We start from the raw sequence: 19693 nt of genomic DNA on the forward strand, positions 1-19693 counted from the left end.
GAAAAAAGCCTGAACATGCCCCAGAACCAGCTAAGCTAACAGGCTAACCTCAGTTCAGGTGTTTATTAACTCATATGTTTGAGGATTGTCCGGCAGTTTTCTGAACTATTTGCATTGATGTGGACATTAAAAGTTATGAGCCACTTACAGGGTGACCCCCCCCCCCCCAAAAAAAAACAATTCCCATAAGAATTGTAATAAATCCTACAAAGGTCCAGCAAATTGTTGGGGAAGACGACTGGAACAGACTGAAGTAGGATTTATTTCCATTTTTATGGGTTCTGTTTTTTGGGTCACCCTATATTTTCTCAGAAATTGTGCATTCAGGCCACAATTACCTGCTATAACTGGTATTTCCGTTAGCGTAGAACATTAAATACAACAAGAGTTTCAATCAGCAAGAGTATTGCAGCTGGAATGTCTTAAGATGATGAGTTTGGACATTTCACCACCCAACAAGCCATATTGTTCACACACACACACACACACACACACACACACACACACACACACACACACACACACACACACACACACTAATCTTCAGCTGCTTATCCAAGATCAGGTCAAGGGGGGCTGGAGCCTATCCCAGCAGTCATAGGGTGTAAGGCGGGGTACACCCTGGACAGAACTCCAGTCTACCGCAGGGCCACATATAGACAAACAAACACATTCCCACTCGCGTGCACACTTTAAAGTTTCCAATCCATCTAACCTGCATGTCTTTGGATGTGGGAGGAAGCCAGAGCATCCAGAGGGAACCAACACAAACACGGGGAGAACATGCAAACTCCACACAGAAAGACCACATGTGGGAATCGATCCCATGAGCTTCTTGCTGTCAGGCAACAGTGCTAACTACTAAGCCACCGTGCTGCCCCAAATTATGAAATGATTTTTAAAATAAAATTCTCAAAACAACAGACAAGAACCAGCAGCTGCAGCGAGCGGCCTATGATCTACTGATGCTGTGAGAACAGCTGTCACTCAAAGTGACCACGCCTCTCTATGTATAACTTTATGGCTTAAAATGTCTTAAACTAAGACATTAGACAGAAATTCACCACGCATACAGTTTTCATGGAGGAGAAACTATCTATAGAGACCAAAACCATTTTTGTACCAGACTGTAAACATATTATTTCTGCGCTAAAGTTGGACATTTTTACATGGACTTGAACGGGAACTTGCTCACTTTTGTTGCCTCAAACAGCCAGTCAGGGAACTGCAAGACTTTCTTCTTACAGTCGGACTTAAACTGAGATGATGGAGGGATGATGGAGGAGGCGGGGTCACAGCTGCAGCATATTGCTGTTTCATGTGTGCAGGTGCGTGTGCGCGCGTGCGAACAGTCATGGCTCAACCAGTTGAGTTGACATGCTGCATGGCATCACGTCTGCACTTTGGGGAATCCAGTCATTTTAGGAACTGTAGTGTGATTTTTGAATTGAGAATCAGAATCACAATCAAATTTACTGCCAAGTAAATTCTCACATAAAAGGAATTTGATCTGGTGTCATTGGTGCATAAACAACAATAAAAAGAAAAAGGAAAAGAATACTCCTGTAAGAAGTAACTGGTGTGTAAGTAACTGGAACAGGAATGTGTTACGTTACTGCATTACAGATAAATGGAATGTGATTACAGTCACACTAAATGTGGAATATGACACATCAAGTCAACCACTTGTGTCTCAACACCAGTAAGATGAAGGAGATGGTGATCGACTTCAGGAGGAAACCACCACCTCACCCACCAATGAACATCCAGAAGGAGGACATAGAGAACTCAACAACAAACAGTTTCATATACCTGGGTGTTCACCTCAACAACAAACTGGACTGGACTCACAACACCGACGCCCTGTACAAAAAAGGTCAGATTCGCCTCCAGCTCCTGAGGAGACTGAGATCCTTTGGAGTGAGCAGGCCTCTGCTTAAGCCCTTTTACGACTCTGTTGTAGCCTCTGCTCTCCTCTATGCTGTCGTCTGTTGGGCCCCAGGCAGCACAAAGCGGGAGAGAAAGAGACTGAATAAGCTGGTCAGGAAGTCCAGCTCTTTCCTGGGCTGTCCTCTGGACTCTCTGGAGGAGGTGGCTAAGAGGAGGGTGTTAGCCATGTCAAATCCATCATGGACAACTCCTCTCATCCTCTGCACCCGACTGTAGCGGAGCTGAGCAGCTCCTTCAGTGACAGACTGAGGCACCCTCAGTGCAAGAAGGAACGATACCGCAGGTCGTTCCTCCCTGCTGCTGTCAGACTGTACAATAATACTGTGAAATAACCACATGCAATAATATGTCCACAAGTCACGTGCAATATTAATATGTCCACAAATCATGTGCAATAACAACTCATTTACAAATCCCTGCACTAATGTCACCTTATCACATCTAATTGCTACTTCACATATTGTGAATAAGATGCTCCTATTTTTTTTATTCCAATCATGTATGTATATATATATATATATATATATATATATATATATATATATATATATATATACACACACACACACACGAGGTCTATTAGAAAAGTATCTGACCTTATTATTTTTTTCAAAAACCATATGGATTATGAATCACGTGTGATTACATCAGACATGCTTCAACCCTCGTGGGCATGCGAGAGTTTTTTCACGCCTGTCGGTTACGTCATTCGCCTGTGGGCAGTCTTTGAGTGAGGAGTCACCCACCCTCTCGTCGTTTTTTCATTGTTTAGGAATGGCTCAGAGACTGCTGCTTTGTTTGAAAAAAAATTTTTCAAAAACTGTAAGGCACAACTGAGTGGACACCATTTGATAAATTCAGCTGGTTTTCGGTAAAAATTTTAACGGGTGATGAGAGATTTTGTTCTGGTAGTGTCGCTTTAAGGACGGCCCACGGCACCTGACGGCGATCTACGCTTCGAGGCGGAAGCGTCTCGCCGTTTCAAGTTGAAAACTTCCACATTTCAGGCTCTGTTGACCCAGGAAGTCGTCAGAGAACAGAGAACTTTCAGAAGAAGTCGGCATGAGGAGTTTATTCGGACATTCCATTGTTAACGGACATTTTGTAATGAAAGAACGTGCGGGCAGAGTCGCATGTCAGGCCAGACCCGACCGCGGGGGGTCGCGACAGGAAAAACACCTCCGTTGGAAACCTTAACGGGCAAGTTGGAACATGCCCAAGCTGTTAAACAATTTCTCAGTTATTCACTTGTTGAAAGCCATCAAAAGCCGCCTGAATTTTACAAATGGTTTTCAACACGGAGGTGTTTTTCCTGTCGCGGCGCACACAGATTCGCTGAGTCGTCATGGAAACGACTCAGCGAATTTGCGCACACGTCTTTCATTACAAAATGTCCTTAAACAGTGGAATGTCCGCATGCCGGCCTCTTCTGAATCTTCTCTGTTCTCTCACGACGTCCTGGGTGAATTAAGCCTTAAATTAGGATGTTTTCAGGTCGAAACAGGCTGACGACGGCGCCTGGAAGCACTGCGCGACGTCCCGCTCCGTGGGAAGTCCTTACACCGACAGAAACACCCCATAATCTCTCATCAGCCGTTAAACTTTTCACTGAAAACCAGCTAAATTTCTCGAATAGTGTCAACTCGGATATTCCTCACAGGTCCAGAAAAAATTTTGATAAAGCAACGCGCGCCGTCTCGAGCAGCGTGTGAAACAAAGGAATTCAGCCGAGAGGGCGGGACCACATCTCACTCAAGGCCTGCCCACAGGGAAATGACGTCACTGACGCGTGAAAAAACTCACGCATGCGCACGAGGGTTCAAGCATGATTGGTGTAATCGCACGTCATTCAAATCCATATAGTTAAAAAAAAAATAAAAGTGTCGGTTTCTTATCTAATAGACCTCAATTCAATTCAATTCAATTTGTTTTTTATATAGCGCCAAATCACAACAAACAGTTGCCCCAAGGCGCTTTATATTGTAAGGCAAGGCCATACAATAATTATGTAAAACCCCAACGGTCAAAACGACCCCCTGTGAGCAAGCACTTGGCTACAGTGGGAAGGAAAAACTCCCTTTTAACAGGAAGAAACCTCCAGCAGAACCAGGCTCAGGGAGGGGCAGTCTTCTGCTGGGACTGCTTGGGGCTGAGGGAGAGAACCAGGAAAAAGACATGCTGTGGAGGGGAGCAGAGATCGATCACTAATGATTAAATGCAGAGTGGTGCATACAGAGCAAAAAGAGAAAGAAACAGTGCATCATGGGAACCCCCCAGCAGTCTACGTCTATAGCAGCATAACTAAGGGATGGTTCAGGGTCACCCGATCCAGCCCTAACAATAAGCTTTAGCAAAAAGGAAAGTTTTAAGCCTAATCTTAAAAGTAGAGAGGGTGTCTGTCTCCCTGATCTGAATTGGGAGCTGGTTCCACAGGAGAGGAGCCTGAAAGCTGAAGGCTCTGCCTCCCATTCTACTCTTACAAACCCTAGGAACTACAAGTAAGCCTGCAGTCTGAGAGCGAAGCGCTCTATTGGGGTGATATGGTACTACGAGGTCCCTAAGATAAGATGGGACCTGATTATTCAAAACCTTATAAGTAAGAAGAAGAATTTTAAATTCTATTCTAGAATTAACAGGAAGCCAATGAAGAGAGGCCAATATGGGTGAGATATGCTCTCTCCTTCTAGTCCCTGTCAGTACTCTAGCTGCAGCATTTTGAATTAACTGAAGGCTTTTTAGGGAACTTTTAGGACAACCTGATAATAATGAATTACAATAGTCCAGCCTAGAGGAAATAAATGCATGAATTAGTTTTTCAGCATCACTCTGAGACAAGACCTTTCTGATTTTAGAGATATTGCGTAAATGCAAAAAAGCAGTCCTACATATTTGTTTAATATGCGCTTTGAATGACATATCCTGATCAAAAATGACTCCAAGATTTCTCACAGTATTACTAGAGGCCAGGGCAATGCCATCCAGAGTAAGGATCTGGTTAGACACCATGTTTCTAAGATTTGTGGGGCCAAGTACAATAACTTCAGTTTTATCTGAGTTTAAAAGCAGGAAATTAGAGGTCATCCATGTCTTTATGTCTGTAAGACAATCCTGCAGTTTAGCTAATTGGTGTGTGTCCTCTGGCTTCATGGATACATAAAGCTGGGTATCATCTGCGTAACAATGAAAATTTAAGCAATACCGTCTAATAATACTACCTAAGGGAAGCATGTATAAAGTGAATAAAATTGGTCCTAGCACAGAACCTTGTGGAACTCCATAATTAACCCTAGTCTGTGAAGAAGATTCCCCATGTACATGAACAAATTGTAATCTATTAGACAAATATGATTCAAACCACCGCAGTGCAGTGCCTTTAATACCTATGGCATGCTCTAATCTCTGTAATAAAATTTTATGGTCAACAGTATCAAAAGCAGCACTGAGGTCTAACAGAACAAGCACAGAGATGAGTCCACTGTCCGAGGCCATAAGAAGATCATTTGTAACCTTCACTAATGCTGTTTCTGTACTATGATGAATTCTAAAACCTGACTGAAACTCTTCAAATAGACCATTCCTCTGCAGATGATCAGTTAGCTGTTTTACAACTACCCTTTCAAGAATTTTTGAGAGAAAAGGAAGGTTGGAGATTGGCCTATAATTAGCTAAGATAGCTGGGTCAAGTGATGGCTTTTTAAGTAATGGTTTAATTACTGCCACCTTAAAAGCCTGTGGTACATAGCCAACTAACAAAGATAGATTGATCATATTTAAGATCGAAGCATTAAATAATGGTAGGGCTTCCTTGAGCAGCCTGGTAGGAATGGGGTCTAATAAACGTTGATGGTTTGGATGAAGTAACTAATGAAAATAACTCAGACAGAACAATCGGAGAGAATGAGTCTAACCAAATACCGGCATCACTGAAAGCAGCCAAAGATAACGATACGTCTTTGGGATGGTTATGAGTAATTTTTTCTCTAATAGTTAAAATTTTGTTAGCAAAGAAAGTCATGAAGTCATTACTAGTTAAAGTTAATGGAATACTCAGCTCAATAGAGCTCTGACTCTTTGTCAGCCTGGCTACAGTGCTGAAAAGAAACCTGGGGTTGTTCTTATTTCCTTCAATTAGTGATGAGTAGAAAGATGTCCTAGCTTTACGGAGGGCTTTTTTATAGAGCAACAGACTCTTTTTCCAGGCTAAGTGAAGATCTTCTAAATTAGTGAGACGCCATTTCCTCTCCAACTTACGGGTTATCTGCTTTAAGCTACGAGTTTGTGAGTTATACCACGGAGTCAGGCACTTCTGATTTAAAGCTCTCTTTTTCAGAGGAGCTACAGCATCCAAAGTTGTCTTCAATGAGGATGTAAAACTATTGACGAGATACTCTATCTCACTTACAGAGTTTAGGTAGCTACTCTGCACTGTGTTGGTATATGGCATTAGAGAACATAAAGAAGGAATCATATCCTTAAACCTAGTTACAGCGCTTTCTGAAAGACTTCTAGTGTAATGAAACTTATTCCCCACTGCTGGGTAGTCCATCAGAGTAAATGTAAATGTTATTAAGAAATGATCAGACAGCAGGGAGTTTTCAGGGAATACTGTTAAGTCTTCTATTTCCATACCATAAGTCAGAACAAGATCTAAGATATGATTAAAGTGGTGGGTGGACTCATTTACTTTTTGAGCAAAGCCAATAGAGTCTAATAATAGATTAAATGCAGTGTTGAGGCTGTCATTCTCAGCATCTGTGTGGATGTTAAAATCGCCCACTATAATTATCTTATCTGAGCTAAGCACTAAGTCAGACAAAAGGTCTGAAAATTCACAGAGAAACTCACAGTAACGACCAGGTGGACGATAGATAATAACAAATAAAACTGGTTTTTGGGACTTCCAATTTGGATGGACAAGACTAAGAGTCAAGCTTTCAAATGAATTAAAGCTCTGTCTGGGTTTTTGATTAATTAATAAGCTGGAATGGAAGATTGCTGCTAATCCTCCGCCCCGGCCCGTGCTACGAGCATTCTGACAGTTAGTGTGACTCGGGGGTGTTGACTCATTTAAACTAACATATTCATCCTGCTGTAACCAGGTTTCTGTTAGGCAGAATAAATCAATATGTTGATCAATTATTATATCATTTACCAACAGGGACTTAGAAGAGAGAGACCTAATGTTTAATAGACCACATTTAACTGTTTTAGTCTGTGGTGCAGTTGAAGGTGCTATATTATTTTTTCTTTTTGAATTTTTATGCTTAAATAGATTTTTGCTGGTTATTGGTAGTCTGGGAGCAGGCACCGTCTCTACGGGGATGGGGTAATGAGGGGATGGCAGGGGGAGAGAAGCTGCAGAGAGGAGTGTAAGACTACAACTCTGCTTCCTGGTCCCAACCCTGGATAGTCACGGTTTGGAGGATTTAAGAAAATTGGCCAGATTTCTAGAAATGAGAGCTGCTCCATCCAAAGGGGGATGGATGCCGTCTCTCCTAACAAGACCAGGTTTTCCCCAGAAGCTTTGCCAATTATCTATGAAGCCCACCTCATTTTTTGGACACCACTCAGACAGCCAGCAATTCAGGGAGAACATGCGGCTAAACATGTCACCTCATATATATATATATATATATATATATATATATATATATATATATATGTGTGTGTGTGTGTGTATAAATATACATATTCTATTTCTACCTCATTTTCTTATTTTATTGTATTGTTACAAGTATTATTATTATTATTGTTGCTTATCCTTGCACACGTTGTTTGATGAACATTTTCCTCTACTCGCACCCATCTTGTGTGTGTTTTTTAAGCGCTGACGTAATGTGAATTTCTCCACTGTGAGATCAATAAAGTCTTATCTTATCTTAAGTAATTAATTAAACCATTAATTTCACATGGTTAATAAACTTAGGTTTTAGAAAGTCTTTTATGATGATCCTGCTGGGAGAATTCTTCCATCATAGTGACCAAAAGACAAACATGAACTCCTCATCTTCATAAATCAACAATGTACAGAAAACGGACACATCACAAACAAGAGAATGTCAACATCATCTGCATCACAGCTCGAATATGGCTGTTTGCAAAGCAAATGTCCACCAGCCAATACATTTCTGTCCAAACTGACAAACGGTCCCACTTGCCGATGGGGTCAGCAGCAACAGTATATAATCCTGGACGGGACTGTAGGTCGGCATCCTGAGGTGTGACTGCAAAGGTGAGTCCTTCCTTTTCTTTTCACCTCAAGTTAGCTTTAATCAAACTACTCTACTGCATTATCAAAAATAGTCATTGTAGTACAAGGACATGGTGAACAACTAAACATTTTTTTAATATTGTGGTGGAACTGACTGGTGACAAATGAACAGTTTTCTCTGTTTTATTTGGAAATTTTGCAAAAGAAAATTTATGAACATTGCACAAAAAAACAAACTGAAATAGACACAAAAGAACCAATTTGCGTTCATAATGTAAATTACAAGTATGAATTTGTTGTGTCGGACCTCCAGATGAAGCTGTCAGTTCTGTTTGTGACCCTGCTCGCTGTGTCCTGGACCAGCGCTCAGCCTGAGACGTTCTCCAGTCAAACCAAAGGTAAAACAACAAATAGTGTCAAAGTTCTACATTTGATGTTTATATATTTGGCAGAAAAACACATCATTTTTTAACGTGTGTTTAATGGTTAACGTGTCCCACAGCTACAAACAGAATTGTAGGATTGTGTCCCTGCCAATATTTAGGAAGGATGGAATTGTGTCCACCAATATTTTAGACACATGTTTCATATTATATTGGGAGTGAAGTAATTTTAAAGGATCATTTTTATGCGGTTGCAGTTCCTTGACTGGCCACTTGAGGCTGACTCCAAAAGCGAGAAGGTTTGCATTCAAGTCCATATTTAAATGTCCAACTTTAGAGCAGAAATAAATATGTTTACAGCCCAGCACAAAAAAAAAAAAGGTTTTGTCTGTATAGGAAGGTTACCGCTCCACGACAACTGCACGGTCAGTGAATTTTTGTCTAAGTTTGTAGTTTACGATGTTTTAATCCATAAAGTGATGTATAATTAGGGGCGTGGTTGCTTTGAGTGACAGCTGGTGAGCCAAACATCTCCGTCTCTCACAGCCTAAAAATATCATACTTACTTCCAGACAAGATCTGATTGGTTTGCTGACAACTGTTAGACAGTAGAATTAGTGCAAGTTATTAATCTACAGCTGTATGTCAGTCCATTGATCAAATTATGATGGAAGTTCAGATGTACTTATTCCCTCTTGTGTACTGAATGTATACTGTAATTCTGTCCCTGCCAACATTTGTTCAAAATATCCCACCAAAAAAAGAGATGTGGCATAAAAAAGTGTTTTCAGCAAAAATATTTCAGTGGAACTGTGTAGCAGTGAAATGAGTGATACACTAAAAATCTAAAACTGCTGCACTGAACACAGGAATATGATGGTGTTAAAGTTCATACAAATGCAGATTAATTGTACCCTTTAATTCTTTGGCTGATCTTGTTGAAATTATAAGAGATCACATGAGATCACATTATGGATCTCCACAACTCAGGTTCATCCTCAGGAGCATCTCAAACAATTGCCCAGTACTAGCTGTACAGTCAATCATTCATTCATTAATTCATCTTCTACTGCTTAGTCCATTTAAGGGTCACGGGTGGGCTGGAGCCTAACCCAGCAGTCATAGGGCGCGAGGCGGGGTACACCCAGGACAGGACGCCAGTTTGTCGCAGGGCCACAAACAGACAAACAAACACAGACACACCCACATACACACCTAAGGACAATTTAAAGATTCCAATCCACCTAACCCGCATGTCTATGGATGTGGGAGGAAACCGGAGCAGCCGGAGGAAACCCACGCAAACTACACACAGAAGGGCCACGGGAATTGAACCCATGACCGTCGCGCTGTGAGGCAACAGTGCTAACCACTAAGCCACTGTGCTGCTGGCTGTACAATCAATTGTACAAAAATACTACATTTGTAGCTTGGGACCATGTAGCTGTTACATTATTGGTGTAGTGGCCAAAACCAAACCTGACATTAAAAAAAAGGCTGAGTCTTTGTCCTGTGATCAAGTGTCAACACTTTTATCCAGCTTTTTCATGATATTTCTGTAGTAATAGCTTCCTCCTTGATCAAAAGCCTTTCAAGTCCTGTTGTAGGAGAGTTATCTTCAAGGTGGAGAACGTCATATTTTCATCTCATGTCCAGCTCCTTCATGAGGTCCAGTCGTGATCCTGAGGTCGCGCTGCTTCAGTAGAACAAAGATTTGTTCATTCCTGACTGTTACTTGGGGAATTCTTTCACAGTGATATAAAGTCAGTGGTACCAAGCTTCTTATATATTATTTTTATGTTAAACTGTGCATTTTATTTTTATGAATCTTTTCAAGATGATTCTGAAGGAGGAACTGGACTTGTGGACATTTTGTGCACTGGAAGCATTGACTTCACTCTTGAGATGTTTTTTCTTTCTTTGTTTTTTTGTCTTGCTCTTATAATGTAACAAAGGATCTACAGTTAGGCAGTTAAATCAAACCAAAGTCTCTCCAATTTACCCTGAGCTATGCCATGTTTAATCATGCAGAAGATTTTAGAAGTAATTACATTAATGTCTGCAATTGTACATTTTTGAAAGAGGTTTTCATTTTGGTGTGTTGACCCACTGAAAATCTGAAATGTAGAAGAAAAACTGATATTCTATTCTTTTATTTTTTAAAATTTAGTACAAACTAAACAGCTTTCTCCTGCTTCCAAAGACATGTAGGTTACGTGAACTAGAAACTCCAAATTAACCACAGGTGTGAGTATAAATGTGCTTGTCTGTCCATATGTCTCGGCCTTACAATAGACTGGTGACCTGTTCAGGGTGTAACCTGCTCCTCTCCCAGTGACTCCCATATGTTTCAGCTCCTGCCCCACCCACATCTGTGAAATCAGTGTGTTCAGACAATGAATGAATGAATAAGAAGATTTTTTTTATAAAAAAAAAAAAAAGTGAGAATTTATGGGTCTTGAGTTTTTGTCTTTGTCAAAACGACAGCAGTTTGGATAAATCTGAAAAGAATCTGTCTCTTTCCTCTTTCCCTTTGTCTCATCCAGAAGCCGACATGAATCCAGAACCTGCAAACATAAGAGTGGCTCGGTCTTCCAGTGCTAAAAGCAACCTGGACTGGAAGTACTGGAATGGTCAAGGTGCAGTCCTTGATGGAGCCGTTTCAATTTGGAATGGCGAAGAACAACGAACTGACTATGTCTGTAGATGTGGGTGTTCTTCTGGCTTCTATTCCACCAAAACAAGTGCTAACTGTCACTATGCCTATGGAGACAGAGAGAAGACTTGCAGTGAATTCTACATCCTGGTAAACAGAGATAACTTTGAAAATCTTGAGTGGGAGGGGGGTTCTTATGGTTCAGTACCAAAGAATGCTGTCGAGGCTTGTGGGCAGGTTTATGTAGGGAAGAACAAGTATGGCCTCGGGAAAGTTCATCCCATACATGAAGCCTTCTTTTTGCCATGGCACGGCAAAGAGTACTGGTACAAGAATTATGATGTCCTTACTGTTAATGATGATGTAGTCAAACAGGAGCTCACTGAAGTCAAATATAAAGTGGATGCGGCCAATCCCATCAAGAATCCTCCAGAGACCCTGCGCAGGTCATCTGCTTCAAATAGTCAGTGCCGTCCAATTACGAAAACAGTCACACTCTCAAAAGAAATTCAGACAGAGCAACGATGGGATGTCACCAGTACCATCACGTTCGGTGTTGAATCTTCAGTCACTGCAGGAATCCCTGATATAGTCTCTGCAACAGTTTCCGTCAGTGTTGAGACATCATTGTCTGTCTCTCTGGGATCCACTACAAGTACAACAACCACCCACTCTGTGGCTGTTGAAGTCACCGTCCCACCAAACCACTATTGCCCTGTCACTATGGTGGCTACTAAGTATCGTGCTGACATTCCTTTCACAGGAAAACTGACCCGTACGTACCGCAATGGACAGAAAAGAACAACATCAATCACTGGGACCTACAGGGCGGTCCAGGTTGGAGAAATCCGAGCTGATGTGCAACGTTGTACAGAAATAGCTGGAGCTCAACCATGCTAATTTGACTATTAAACTAATGAGCTGTTTGACCTATGTAGTATGTCTGCATATGAAATTAACATGTAACAATATAAGTCACTAACCTGTCAAAATAATGACTTGTACATGTTAAACTCACAATAAATTCATGGAGCATATTTATTGTCTTGTCATTTTGTCTTTTAAACAATTTGAATAGAATTCATGTGAAAACTGAGGAACTCACTTTAAATTGATTGAAGGTCTTCATAACTGAACACAGAGTTAAATACATGCAGTTGACAGTTTGCACAACTGAAGTCACATTTACACAAACCATAGAAGTAGAGAGACTGGAATGCCAATTCAAGTTCTCGCTCCATTGTGTTCTGTTTGTGAACTTGCGAACCCGAGATTTCGGCTGCGAAAGTTGGGGTAATTTACCTCTGGTCATCTGCCAGCAATAACATCAGATGCCCTTGTAAAGGACAGTTCCTGCGTGTTTTCTTGCACTTTCTGCCATTCTTTCAGCAAGTTATCCCCTCAAAGTATGTTTAAAGTGTAACTTGAATGAAGTTCTTGTTGATTTTAAATCATATTCAGGACAAAACTTGCTAATATTATTGATGAGATCATGCAAACTCTCAGCGACTGTGGCGGAAAATCACAGTCAATAATAATTAATTATTCATAAAATGTGTGTAAAAATACATTTTACATTCACATTTTATTTTCAGTCATAAATTATTTCAGTGTCACTGAGGGATCACACTGTTGAACTTTCCTACTCAGCCCCTGGACCGTGGTTCAGGAGCATAGGGGAAAACATTCGGTTGTCCTCCAGGGCTGAACTACTGTAGCTTCAGGTTCAACAACCCAATCGACTCTGCACGGCAGCCAGTGAACAGACGGACGGACACACTTTACCCTTCTAAGCCTTATTTTTATTACGGCAGTTATTAACCGAACACTTCATCCGCAAAGTCACACTTTTCTCTTTTTTTTTTTTGATATTTTTCTCTCTCCCTGCTAATCTGCTACGTTCCACACTCGTCTCCTCCCACTCAGCCCACCACACACGCACACACTGACGTCATCACAGCATGCAGAGCTCTCTCTTAAAGGGTAAGTATAACCTGGAAATATACACGAGATTAGTATCACCCGTCACGTGGCTAAAACCCTTCCATCTGGGGCTCTTTGTTAGCAGTTAGCCGACCATTTCAGGGCGGGACATTTGTAACACTCAACCCTAACCTGAACAGCAAAATAACAGCAAATGCAATATCAGTGCAAAAGTCAAAACACTCCATTCTCGGAACTCTTTTTTTTTTTTTCAAGTGCTTACAACCTGTGCACTTTTTTTTTTTTAAGAAAACCCTGTTTATGAATGATGAATTCAGTCAACCAATTCACCAAACCGGACCGGCGAATTGGCCTCCAACAGTTATGGCCCTGCTGACGTTCCACCACCCCGCCCCCACTGTCCTGAGAGTCAAGGGGAGCAGGCAAGTCCAGAGGCAGGGTGGAGGGAATAGGTGTGGTGGCCATGGCTGGATCTGAAGAGTTGCAGTCGGGGGCCTTCCTAGCTGCGGTGTTGATGCTGTCGAACAGTTGAGTCAAACCAAGGGTATAGTCTGCAGGATCCTCGCTCAACGTCAGGGGTGACACCTCCACAGGTGCCCAGTTGCGAGCCCGCTCCAGAGCCCAAGTGTTGTCCAGTAGGTCACGGCAGCGGTACGGCTTCAATTGATCGTGGTGAGCTACCTTCACTTTGGTCTTCGGGCCTTTCTGGATGCGATACACCAGATTGTCCAAATGCCCCAAGATGAAGTAAGGGCCCTCATAGGATGGCAGGAATTTCTTAACCCTGTTCCTGACTTTTCCGGGTGCCCCAATCTGGTACTGTGTGCGGCAGCAGTTTTTGTCATATTGTCTCGTTGCACGTTGCACCGACTCACCAAGGACTTCCCTGGCAATTTGATGAGCTAGTTCCAGGCGCTCTCGGGTCTGCTGGACAAATTCGGGGACTGAGGGGGCTGTATCAGTGCTTCGGGGCAGGCCAGCCACCAGATCCGCCGGTTCGCTCACTTCCCGGCCAAACATCATGAAGTTGGGAGTGAAACCAGTTGCGCTGTGCTTCGTTGCTCTGTAGGCCATTACAGCATAGGGGATCATGAGGTCCCAGTCCCAATGGCAGCACTCAGCCGTAGTGGCTAGTATCTTTTGCAAGATGGCGTTAAATCTCTCAACTTGGCCATCAGACTGAGGTCGAAAGGGTGTGGTGCGTCTCAATGCCGAACAATTTGTACATTTCCTGGAACACCTCTGATTCGAAATTTCGGCCTTGGTCACTGTGCAGTGTCTGTGGCACTCCATAACGGCACACCCACTCTGAGGCCAACACTCTGGCCACAGTCACAGCCTGCTGGTCAGGCAGGGGAAAAGCTTCCACAAACTTTGTGAAATAGTCCTGAATCACAAGCACAAATGACTGTTTACGCTCTGTCTCATTCAATGGTCCCATGATGTCCAAGGCAATGTGTTCCATGGGGGCTCCAACTCTGACAGTGCCCATAGGTGCCTGCAGTGTCTTCCGGGGCCTGGCTTTGGCTGCACAGCTGATACAGGTACTGCACCAGAGGGTAACGTCCTCTCTCATTCTGTACCAGTAGTATCGGGTCTGCAGGCGAGCTACAGTCCTTTCCACCCCAAAGTGTCCCCCCACCTGCCCCTCATGCATCTGTCTCATGACATCTGATCGAAGGGCTTGAGGGAGTACAACCTGTGGGTAGAACTGGGTATCATCTAGGCAGTAGAAACGCCTGACCAGTATTCCATCTCTAATGTAGAGAGCCGCTTCCACTGGCTCCAATATGTCTTTGTGGCTGGGCTGTGCGCTGAGACTGTTAGCCAGGGTGGCCGTTCTTCACTGGCCTCCATCCATGCCCTGATAGGTACAATATCTGGATCAGCCTTCTGAGCCTGCTGCAGCTCCTCTGCAGACCAACCACTGAACAGCTCAGAGTTATTCGCCTCAGACCTACAGATTCTTTCACGAAACCCAGAACCATGCACATCAGCTGGATTTGTTACTGTGGGAGCTGTGGGTCCCTCTACCCCCACTGGGCTCAACATCACCTGGTTGATGTCAGAGTCCAAGTCGCACTGCACAGTTTGATGACTGACATTCTCCGAGTAAAGGAAAGGGTCTGGAAGCCTACATGGACAATACTGGCGGCATGGTCTTCTAGAGAGGCTATCAGCATTTGTGTGCGACCGGCCAGGGTGATGGACAATTTCCAAGTCGTATTCGGCAAGCCTTTCCAACCACCTGGCGAGCTGTCCCTCAGGTTCTTTCAGCCTTGTGAGCCACCGAAGACTGCTGTGGTCTGTACGTACGATGGAGGGCCACCCCAGGAGATACTGCCGAAAATGTCTTGTGAACTCCACCACGGCCAGCAGCTCACACCGTGTGGTGCAGTAATTCCGCTCAGTTTTTGACAACTTGCGACTCCCATATGCTAATACGCGCTCTTTGCCCTGCTGGATTTGTGAAAGCACAGCGCCGATGCCCACATCGCTCGCATCAGTGTCCAGTATCATGTCACCTTGGTCAAGTGGATAGCCCAGGACAGGGGCTGTGGTCAGCCGGTGTTTGAGTTCATCAAATGCTGCCTGGCATTCTGCACTCCACTGAAACTGGGCATATTTCTTATTAAGGGCATGGAGGGGTTCAGCCACAGCAGCAAAGTCTTTCACAAAACGCAGATAGTATGAGGCAAGGCCTACAAACTGACGTACCTCCTGGGTTGATCTAGGTGTCGGCCACTCTTTCACCTTCTGGATCTTGCTGGGGTTAGTGGCTACACCATCCTCTGAAACGATGTGGCCCAAGTAAGCCACCTGACGGCGGAAGAGATAACATTTGGCAGGTTTTAACTTGAGGTTGGCCTGGCGAAGACGGTCAAAAACCTGGCCTAAATGCTGCAACATCTCTGCCACATTCCTGCCCAGCACAATTATGTCATCCAAGTACACCAGGCAGGTCTCCCACTGCATACCAGTCAGGACACGGTCCATCAGCCGCTGGAATGTTGCTGGTGCATTGTACAGTCCAAACGGCATGACATTCCACTCAAAAAGCCCTTTCCTGGTGCAGAAGGCGGCTGCCTTACATGCCCTGGGGGTCAAATTGACCTGCCAGTAGCCGGAAGCGAGGTCCAGTGTGCTGAACCATTTGGCGGTAGAGAGGGTGTCGAGTGTGTCTTGGATGCGGGACAGCGGATATGCATCCTTGATGGTGGCGTCATTTAGGGCTCTGTAGTCTATGCAGAGATGGTACGTCCCATCCTTTTTAACGCACCATCACTACTGGGGAAGCCCAACTGCTATGGCTGCGGCGGGCCACTCCCGCCTCTAATCCGTCCTGAATTTGCTTGTCTGCACTTTGTTGTTTTTCAGCTGCCATCCGACGTGGTGGCTGCTTAACTGGAGCGCCAGGTCGGGTTACAATGTCATGCTGCACCAGGCCGGTGCAGCCAAGGTTACTGGGGCCAGTGGAGAACACGCTTGCATAAGTGCGTAGGAGCTGGGCTAGCTGGAGCCGCTCTTCTGGTTTAAGTTCAGTGGAGCTCTGGGCATGGAGCTCTTGTAGGTGTGGGGGAACAGCAGTGGTGCAGCTGTCAGCTTGCTCAACCTGATCTGTGATTTCTGTGGGCTGTACAGCTTTGACAGGGTGGAGAAACCCCACAATGGCCCCTTTCTTTACAGTAACCGCGGTATTGCCAGTGTTAAAACAATGGAAGGGCACTGCTTTGGAGGGTTGAGCATCCACCAAGACACGGGCAACTAGCAGTTTGTTTTTTCAACAAAGCCTTTGGTGGGGCCCAGCATTACTTCCCCTCTAACTCGTTCCCCTTTGCAAGGGTGGCCTCAAACCAGATACTCTTGTCCAGGTTCTAGCACCACAGTTCGTGACACTCTTACTGCATTTGACCTTGAACCTTTTTTCCCCTTGAAAATAAGGTACTGTCTCACCAAAGAGCACTATCTTCTGATTTTCATAGTCCAGATGTGCTTTGGCTTGAACCAAGAATGGGTGGCCCAGCAGAGCATTGTTAGTGGCTACATCAGCCACTAGGAAGTGCACACTCACTTCATGGCGGTTGATCTGTACAGGGATGTAAGCCTCACCGAGCACAGGCACATCACCAGGCCCGATACCAAGCAGAGTCTTTGTGATTGACGGCTGGAGTGGAGGCCGCTCGGCAGGGTGGAAGGCATTGTAATAGAACAGTGGTAGCACACTTTTCTGAGCTGCACTGTCCAGCACAGCACACACACCCAGGTTATGCACTCATGTGGATGCTCATTTCTTGACTTGGTGCTTTTAGGTGAAGCACAGCAGGGCTCTGGGTTTTGGGGGAACTTGTTGAAGCTTGGGCTTTGTTAGCGTTCTTTGGTGAGGGGCAATTTCTCCTCATGTGACCCCACCCTGAACAATTGTGACAACGAATCTCCTCCCAGTTCGTGTTTTTATGGCCCCTCCCCTTATTTGGCACATATTTTAAGTTCAAGGAGGACTGCGGGAAATGTAAACTGGTGTCAGGAGGTCTGGGTTCCCAACTGGCTGCTTGTGGGGCCACAGGAGTCTTTAGCTACTCCTCTTCCTCTGCACCTTCCCTGATTGACAGCAGTGCGGGTCCTCTTCTCAATAATGGTAGGTGCCCCTGAGTGCATGAGGCCTGTGACATATGCCGCTGCCCGTTTGGTGGTCTCATGACGGTGGGCTATATGGTAGGCTCGGGCTAGTGTTTGGGGCTGTTCCTCTAACAGTTTCTGTACCATTTCTGTATCTCCTACAGCATTAATGAAGACTTCAACACCAATGGAGTCCTGCTCAGTCTCAGTCCTGTTGCTGTAGGATACAGACACTTTCTCATAGATGTCATCCCTCAAGACATGAAGAGCCTCACCCGGTTTGCGGATGCGCCATCTCAGCTCGACATCCACTGCAGCTGCATTCTCTGAAGAAGGGCCATATGCAGTCTCCATTTCCTCCACCAAGCGGCAGTAATCCCACTGTGATGAGCAGGGATTTCTGTGTACTACCGCTCCTGCTGCACCCACCAGACAAAACTTTAGCTGGATGGCTTTAGTCTTTTCTGACCAGTAATTCGCTTTACCACAACTTTCAAACCGGTGCAGGAACTCTTTCCATGGGGTGGTGCCATCATATTGACCGGGACATAAGGTTGGAACTCGTTCTCTCTGATCGCAATCATCCTCACTTTCTGATGAAACCTGGTGATGTGCATGCCGAGACTGATGTGTACATGATTTTGGCCGCACAGATTTGGGTGAAAGGCTCTTTAGCTGCAGTCTGACTGGGCTTTTGCTCTGGTGAAGGTTCACAGTCAAAGTCCAGTGGTATGTTACAGTACGGAGCCTGCAGCCCTGGGCCTGTGGGGCATGGGGGGTTACATGCAACTGGTGTACTCTGGCAGAACCTCCCCATATGGGCAGAAGGGAAAGGGTTTGCGTAGGCAGCAGTTGAAGGCGTAGCTGCATGCTGCATTTGGTGGTTATATGCATGGTGACATGGTGCTTTATTCCGTACATCACAGTCATGGAAACAGTACTTTTGGTCAGCGAAGGGGTCTGTGCTGGAAAACTGGGACACATGTGAAGTTTGTGTCCCTCCTTGCCTCATTTCAAATGGCTCCTCTTCACAGAAAAAGGGATTCACACTTCCAGGTCTCTCATTCAGCTCACCTATATTATCCTCTTGCTGTCCTCCAACTGCAGTCCCCGTCATGAACGGGTTGGAATAATTCATTTCATCCCCAGTAATGCGACTTGTGTTTGCATCAGCAGGCCGGCAGCTAGCGGCTACTGTTTTACTTAGCATCTTGGGCTTGCTATTCAGATAGCAATTATTGTCCGTATCAATTTGCTTTTCATCGCTCACCACTGCCGTCTTATGTAACTCCAATGTCCCTTAGTGGTCGCCAATGTTGAACTTTCCTACTCAGCCCCTGGACCGTGGATCAGGAGCGTAGAGGAAAACATTCCGTTGTCCTCCAGGGCTGAACTATTGTAGCTTCAGGTTCAACAACCTAATCAACTCTGCACGGCAGCCAGTGAACAGACGGACGGACACACTTTACCCTTCTAAGCCTTATTTTTATTACGGCAGTTATTAACCAAACACTTCTTCCGCAAAGTCACACTTTTCTTTTTTTTTTATATATATATATTTTTCTCTCTCCTTGCTAACCTGCTACGTTCCACACTCGTCTCCTCTCATTCAGCCCACCACACACGCACACACTGACGTCATCACAGCATGCAGAGGTCTCTCTAAAAGGGGAAGACTCCTCAGTATTAGCTGCTCTCATAACAACACAGTCAATACAATGAAATATCATTTATTTCAGTCAGCACAAATCAAAGAAAATATGAGCGGCATCATGAAGGACCTGACACCTGCCTTCAGTTTCTATCAAACTGTCAAAACTGTGGAAAAATCACCATCAAGCCCAACAGGTTTGTATGATAGTACATGATTTACATTGCCATAAAAGTTTAGTTGTTTTCGAACAGAGCACATTGCTGGAGAAGCACCTGCAT

General features: G+C 44.3%; 1 protein-coding gene across 1 annotated transcript; it reads left to right on the forward strand.

The window, feature by feature from the left end:
• Positions 1-8083: 8083 nt before the first annotated feature.
• Positions 8084-12239, forward strand: LOC117507942 (natterin-3-like). The gene is made up of 3 exons (XM_034167694.1): positions 8084-8182; positions 8475-8559; positions 11091-12239. Exons 2-3 carry the CDS (start codon positions 8475-8477, stop codon positions 12098-12100), a joined length of 1095 nt encoding a protein of 364 aa, XP_034023585.1. The 5' UTR covers positions 8084-8182; the 3' UTR covers positions 12101-12239.
• The last annotated feature ends 7454 nt before the right edge of the window (positions 12240-19693 follow it).

The sequence above is a fragment of the Thalassophryne amazonica genome, chromosome 3 (genome assembly GCF_902500255.1).
Source record: "Thalassophryne amazonica chromosome 3, fThaAma1.1, whole genome shotgun sequence".
In the NCBI taxonomy this organism is placed as follows: domain Eukaryota; kingdom Metazoa; phylum Chordata; class Actinopteri; order Batrachoidiformes; family Batrachoididae; genus Thalassophryne; species Thalassophryne amazonica.